This window comes from Neopelma chrysocephalum, unplaced genomic scaffold (assembly GCF_003984885.1).
Source record: "Neopelma chrysocephalum unplaced genomic scaffold, ASM398488v2 Primary Assembly neopelma1_326, whole genome shotgun sequence".
Taxonomy (NCBI): Eukaryota; Metazoa; Chordata; class Aves; order Passeriformes; family Pipridae; genus Neopelma; species Neopelma chrysocephalum.
The window spans coordinates 1-6900 of NW_020897989.1; the positions used below are offsets into that span (position 1 = coordinate 1).

The 6900-nt window shown below is 70.6% G+C and overlaps 1 protein-coding gene across 1 annotated transcript; it reads right to left on the reverse strand.

The window, feature by feature from the left end:
• Window positions 1–111: 111 nt before the first annotated feature.
• LOC113978443 (nitric oxide synthase, endothelial-like) lies at window positions 112–1723 on the reverse strand. The gene is made up of 6 exons (XM_027705377.1): window positions 1676–1723; window positions 1474–1622; window positions 924–1086; window positions 755–846; window positions 540–681; window positions 112–275 (listed from the first exon to the last, which is right to left on the reverse strand). Exons 1-6 carry the CDS (start codon window positions 1721–1723, stop codon window positions 132–134), a joined length of 738 nt encoding a protein of 245 aa, XP_027561178.1. The 3' UTR covers window positions 112–131.
• Window positions 1724–6900: the final 5177 nt, after the last annotated feature.

Here is a 6900-nt window from a genome sequence, read left to right on the forward strand (position 1 = left end):
CCTCCATGCCCCCTCCATCCCCTCTCGTCCCCTCCATTCCCTCTCCAAGAACGACCCCGTTGGATCTCAGCCCGGAGGGGTGTCCCAAGGGGTCCCCTGGCCAGGGGGGCCCCGGGGGGTCGCAGCCCCACTCACGTGGGGTGCTGGAGCGGCACCTCGAGGACCAGCTCCGGGGGGAGCGGGAAGAGCTCGGGGGACTCCTCGGGGCCCTGCAGCAGCAGCGGCAGCACGTCGAAGCGGCCTCCCCCGGGGGTCCAGCCGTGCTGGATGCAGAGCTGGGAGGGGGGGACAGTGTCAGGGGGGGTCACCAGGCAGGGGAGTCTGGGGACACAGGAACTGGGGGGCAAGATGGAGCACGAGATGAGGAAGGATGGAGGGGGCGTGAGGAGATGGGGGTGGAGGGGGGATGGAGTGAGGATGAAGGGATGGAGAGGGTTTGGAGGAGGTGTGGAGGGGGGGACAGAGAGGCGAAGGAGGAGGAGATGAAGGGGGGGATAGAGGGGGGATGAGGGTGGTCTGGGGGCCCAGGGGTGCCCCACCTCGGTGATGTCCACGTTGGCGGGGTCGCCCCTGACGGAGCCGTCGGGCTGCCGGTACCCGGCGTAGCGGATCAGCTGCGGGTTCCAGATGCGGAAATCACCCCGTCCCGGTGCCCGCGGCGGGAAGATGGTGATGGCAGACCTGGGGGGATCGGGGGGGGCCGTCACAGACCCCCTCCGGCAACGGGGGTCGGGGGGGCCGGGAGGGCACTCACCGGATGTTTCCGCGGTTGGTGGCGAACTGGATGTGGGAGCAGAGGAGGCTGAACATCTCCCCTACCCCTGCACAGTCCCGGGCATCAAACACCTGCGGGGGGACAGGGTGGTGTGTGCTCGGTGTCCCCACGGGTCGTGGTGGGCGTGGTCCCAGGGGTGGGGTCGCACCTGGAGCTTGTTCCACTGGATGCGGCCGACGCAGCGCGCCGCGTTCCGCCAGGCCTGCTTGGCTCCGAAGGCCAGCTCGGGCTCCCGCAGCCGGTACCAGCCCGAGGCCTCGATCTCCGCAGCCACCTCCCGCAGCCGCTGCGTGTGTGCCGGGGAGTTCTCCCTGCGGGGGGGACCCTCAGCACCCCCAGAGACATGGACACCCCCCCCCCAGCACCTCCAGAGACACAGGGACACTCCCAGCACCCCCAGAGACACAGGGACACCCCTCCCAGCACCCCCAGAGACACAGGGACACCCCCAGCACCCCCGGAAACACAGGGACACCCCCAGCACCTCCAGAGACACAGGAACCCCTCCAGCACCCCCAGAGACACAGGGACACCCCCAGCACCCCCACAGACACAGGGACACTCCCAGCACCCTCAAAGACAGAGGGACACCCCCAGCGCCCCCAGACACTGCCACCTCCCACAGCTTCTGCATATGCACCCCCCCTGTGGGGGGGGACCCTCAGCACCCCCAGAGATAGGGACCCCCCCTTGCTCACCGCCGCAGGGACACGTAGTACTGGGTGATGAAGTCCCGGGCCAGCTCCAGCAGCTCCTCGGGGGGTCGCATCCCCTCGGGGGTCGGGGTGGGCAGCGGCCGCGGCAGCACCAGGGACCCCAGGCAGCGCTGCCCCGAGCAGGGCAGCTCCTGGGGGAAAGACCGTGTCACTCGGGGCCCTGCCCAGACCCCCGGGACAGAACCCCCGTCCCAGCATCCCCGTCCACACCCCCCTCGCCCGTGTCTGTCATCCCGGCACTCCCCAAGCCGCACCCCCGGCATAAATCCCCGTCCTGGAATCCCCCCCAAAGCCCCCCGCCAGCCCTACACCCCCCAAACCTGCACTCCCCCCCAACCCTGCCCCCTCACTTTGCCCCTCCAATCTGCCCCCCAACACGCACCCCATCCCACACCCTCCAACCTCCATCCCTGTGCCCCCATCCCTGCACCCCCCCATCTTAGCACCCCCCAGCCCCACCCCTGTCCCCATCCCCGCGCCCCCCGGCCCCGCACCTGCCCCGCGGTGGCGCAGAGCGTGTCGTAGCTGATGCTCCCCGTCTCCCAGTTCTTCAGGCGGGCGAAGCGCGGGGGCTCCGCCGGGTGAGCGGGCGCCGGGCTGGGGGGGGACACGGGACACCCCTGAGCCCTGCCCGGGCACAGCCGGGCCAGCCGGGGGTCCCAGGGGACGGGAGGGCTCTCGCGGTTCCGACACCGGGACCTCCCCGGGGTGTGGGGACCAGTCCGAGGGGGCTGCGACCCTCGGGGCACGGGCGAGGGAAGCAGTAGGGGTGGGGTGGGGAGTTGCACGACCCCTGTTGCTGCTGGGGGTGTCCTGAGCCCCCGGCTCAGCCCCATGGGGATGGGGGGAGGGTAAGGGCTGGGGTGGGTCATAGGATGGGGGTGCTGAACTTGGGGGGGGCAGCAGTTTGGGGGTCAGGGTATGGGGGGACTGAGCCGAAGGGGGATCTTGGGATCTTGGGGATGGGGGAACAGGAGACGGGACTGAGCCGGAGGGGTCAGGAGTTGAGGGGGTCAGAGGATGGGGAGGCGCGGGGCGTTCCTGGCCCTCGTGCGAGTGTGAACAATGGCCATGAGTCAGAGCGGGCTCCGGGCCACCGGGGGGGGACACACCTCCCGTCCCGTTCCCATCCCCGTCTCCACTGGGCTGGGGGTCCCCACACTTCCCGGGGATCCCCACGCCTCTATCCCCACCCGACCGCATGCACCCCCTCCCCATATATCCCCATCCCCAAATCCAACCCGTCCCAGTGCACCCCAGTGGGTCCCGAGGGCTGCCGGGGCCACGCCGTGGGACAGGGGACACTGGCGTGATGCCACGGGCAGTGGGAGCGGGGCCGTGCTGCCGGTGGGCATCGCGTCCTGCCCCGGTGACCCAAGCGTGCCCAGGGACACCTCCGCGGCAGGGACACCTCCACGGCGGGGACTCGTCTCCAGTGGGCTCCGGCCATGCGGGGATGTCCCCGGGAGCCAGGAGGGGGGTCCCCGTCCAGGTTCGGGGCCGCGGCAAGGTGGGTGCCGATGCCCCGGGGCCCCGTCCGTCCATCCCGTCCCATCCCACCCCGTCCATCCCACCTGTGCACCCACCCGGGGGGCTCGGTGACAGCGGCGATGGCAGCGGTGACAGGAGGGTCCTCGGGCGCGGGGCCGCGCGGGCGCGAGCAGAGGCCGAGGCCGGGGCAGGCGCGGGGGGGCCCCGGGCAGGACCCCCGGCAGGTTCCCCATCGCGGCCCCTCTGAGCCGGGAGCGGCCGCTTCCCGCTTCCTCCGGCCCGGGGAAGTGGTGACGGGGCCGCGACGCCCCCGCCCCGCGCACAATGGGCACCGCCACCGTCACTGCCACCTCCGTCACCTCCACTGCCACCTCCGTCACCTCCACGGCCACCGCCACTGCCCGCCCCTGCCACCACCGGGTGGGACACACTGGGGACCCCGCCGGGGGGGCTTTGGACCCAGTGTGACCCCCGGCACCCCGGTACGTGGCCGTGGGGAGGCAGCGATGGCACCCAGAGTGGGGGACACGGCACCCGTGGGGCGGACATGGCACTGAGGGGGACGTGGGGGACCCGCATGGCACTGGGGGGACACAGCGCTGGAGGTGGCATGGCACTGGGTGGGATACGTGGCACTTGGGGGCACACATGGCCCTGGGGGGACACGTGGCACCTGGGGAGGGTAAATGGCAGCTTGGGGGTACACGTTGCACCCAGGAGGGACACGGCACTGGGGGGACACGGCACTGAGGGGACACGGCACTGGGGGGACACGGCACTGCGGCAGAGATGGGGCACACGTGGGGCACACGTGGGGCACACATGGGGCACACACATGGAGCTCACGGGGACGTGGCACTGGGGGGGATAGGTGGCACTTGGGGACACATATGGCACCGGGGGGAGCCTGGCACCTTGGAGACGCAGTGATGGCACCCAGAGAGAGGACACCGCACCCACAGGACGACATGGCAGTGGAGGGGACACGGCACCCGTGGGGGACACACGCAGCACTTGCGGGGCCGTGGTGGTGGCAGGGACCCCCATCCCGACCGCAGGAAGCTGTGCCCCCCCAGTGCTCTGTGCCGAGTCGTTGGGTGCTCCGGGGGGGGTCCCGGGCCCTCCCAGCCCCCCGGGCCATCCGTGGGGCGGATGTCCGGCGGGACCCCCCCCATTTCCCGCCGCTTCCACCCAGTTCCGGCCATTGACGTGCCGGGCGCTCCCGGGGACCCCCGGATAGGCGCCCCTGGGGCTGGGACACCCTGCGAAGGGGGGGGTGCACCCCCTGACCCTCCCTTTGGGGGGCACTCTGGGAAGCAGCACGGGCTGGGGGGACGTCACCCCCGTTGTCGGCGGGGGAGTCGCACGGTGACCCCGCAGTGGGGCGGGGGGTCCCGGGGGTCGCGAGCGCGGGGACCCCCGGGGCAGGAGTGCTGTTCGGGTGCGGAGGGGCGCGGAGTCACTCGGGTCCCGGCGGGGGGGTCCCGCCGGAGGTCCGCGGGGGGCTCAGCCCGCAGCTCCCGCAGCGACGGGAAACCGCGCCCGGTGCCGGCGAGGCGGTTCCTTCCTGCGGGGCGGGGGAGGCCAGGGGGCGCAGGGGGGGCGCCGCGGCACGGCGGAGGGGGCCGAACCACGGGGAGAACGCCCCGGGGACGGCGGGGGGGGGCACGGAGGGGGCGGCCCCGGCCCCGAACGGGGAGTGGGGCTCGATCATCCCGCCCGGGGGGGGTCCCGGGTTGCCCCCCCGGCCCCAGGGTGTTCCCTGCCCATCCCCCGGGGGGCGGGGCAGGCCTGTCCGTCACGGCAGAGCGCCCATCCGATTGGCTGTGCTGCCCAAGGGGGCGGGGACTCGGCCATGGGACAGGGGGGAGCTGGAGGGGTCAGAGCTTGTCCTGCCCCACAGACCCCCCCTCCCTCCCAGCCCTGCCCCGTACCCCACAGTCCTCCCTGCAGCGCACGGTGTCCCCCAGCCCTACAGCCCCCCCGTGCCCCACAGCCCCCCCCGCCCGGCTGGGCTGAGCTCCGCTTGGTCCGGTCGGTCCATTCAAGTCCGCTCGGGTCTGACGGGTCCGATCGGTCCATTGGGGTCTGGTGGGTCCATTTGGGTCCGGTCGGTCCGGTCGGGTCCGTTTAGGTCCGGTGGGTCTGTTCGGGTCCATTCAAAGCCGTCGGGGCCGGTCGGTCCTGTCGGTCTGGTCGGCTCCGGTCAGTCCGGTCAGTCCAGCTGATTCGGTCGGTCCATTCGGGTCCCGTTGGTCCATTCGGGTCCGGTCGGGTCCGGTCGGGTCCAGTCGGTCCCCGCGGTCGCGGCCCAGCGGCGGAGCCGAGCCGAGGCCGGCGACAGCTTCAGCACCTGGGACAGAGCCCGGGGGCGGCGGGACTGGGAGGGGACTGGGACTGGGACTGAACTCGGATGAAACGGGACTGGGACCGGACTAGGGCCAGGACTAGACTGGAACCAGGAATTAACTGTGTGGGATTGAAATGGGACTGGGAGTGAGATTTGAACTAGGACTGGACTGGGAATGGGATTGGGTCTAGAACTGGGATTGGGACAGGATTGGTATTAGGACTGGGACTGGACTGGAACTGGGATTGGGACTGGAACTCAGATTGGGACTGGAACTGAACTAGGACTGAACTGGAACTGGAACTGGGACTGGCACCCAGACCAGCATCACGATTGGGCCTGGGACTGGATTGAACTGGCACAGGGACTTGGGCCTGGGCTGGACTTGGACCAGGACTGAGATTAGGACTGGACTGGGACTGGGACCAGCATCATGACTGGGACTGGGATTAGGCTGGACTGTGACAGTGATGGGACCCTGACTGGACTGGGACTGATCTTTGATTGTGTCTGGGACCAGGATTGGATTGGATTTGGGCTTGGACTGGAATGGGATTGGGTTGGACTGGGAAGGGACTGGACTGGTCTGGGAGTGGACTAGGACTAGGACCAGAACCGGAACTGGGACTTGGACTGGACTGGAAATGGAACTAGGTTTTGGACTAGATGGACAGGACTACACTGAGGTTGGGACTGGGACCAGAACTGGACTGGATAGAGACTAGGTGGGAACTGGGACTGGGATTTCGACTGGACAGGACTGCGAGTGGGACCAGGACTAAATTGGACTGGAACTAGAATTAGGATTGAATTGAGATTAGGATTAGATCAGGATTGGGACTGGGACTGGTACTTGGAAGGGGACTGGGCTGGGCCGGGCTGGCAGGATTGGGCCTGGGAGGCTCCTGACAGGACGTGGTTGGGGCTGTGCCTGGAGGCTCTGCCGCTGCCCCACCGACCCCACGTCCCCATCTCTAGGTGTTCCAGTGTCTGACTGGCCCTGTATCCCGGACTCCCCGCGTCTTGGTGTCCCCATGTCTTGGTGTCCTCGTGTCCCGCTGTCCCCGTGTCCTCGTGACCCGGTGCCCCCGTGTCGCCATGTCCCCACGTCCCGGGGTCCCCCTGTGTCGCTGCGGAAGGGGGGTCCGGGGTGTCCCCGGGGCGATGGGGGGGGCGCGGTGATCCGTGGGCGGGGCCGTGGGCGTGGTCAGCGGGTGGGCGTGGCCACCGGCACCGCTCGCGCCCCCGGGCCGGGCGGGGCGGGGGGTCCCCGGGCCCCCCCCGGCCATTGGCTGCGGCCGCGCTGGCCCCGCCCCCGGGCCCGGCTGTCAACACGCAGCGCCCGCCGCGCCCGCCGAGCCGGGCCGGGCCGAACCGAGCCGAGCCCAGCCCAGCACAGCCGAGCCGAGCTGAACCGAGCCCAGCAAAGCCCAGCCCAGCACAGAACAGCACAGCCCGGCACAGCACAGCCCGCCCCAGCCCAGCCCGGCCCGGCCGAACCCGCCCGAGCCCAGCCGAACGGCGCCGGGTCGAGCCGAGCCCAGCCGAACTCAGCCCAGCACGAACCG

Coding starts and splice junctions, on each gene's coding strand:
- LOC113978443 (XM_027705377.1), bottom strand. CDS start 1,723: ATGACAGACACGGGCGAGGGGGGTGTGGACGGGGATGCTGGGACGGGG. Junction 1,623..1,675: donor ACGGGGATGCTGGGACGGGG/GTTCTGTCCCGG, acceptor TCTTTCCCCCAG/GAGCTGCCCTGCTCGGGGCA. Junction 276..539: donor CCAACGTGGACATCACCGAG/GTGGGGCACCCC, acceptor CCCCCCTCCCAG/CTCTGCATCCAGCACGGCTG.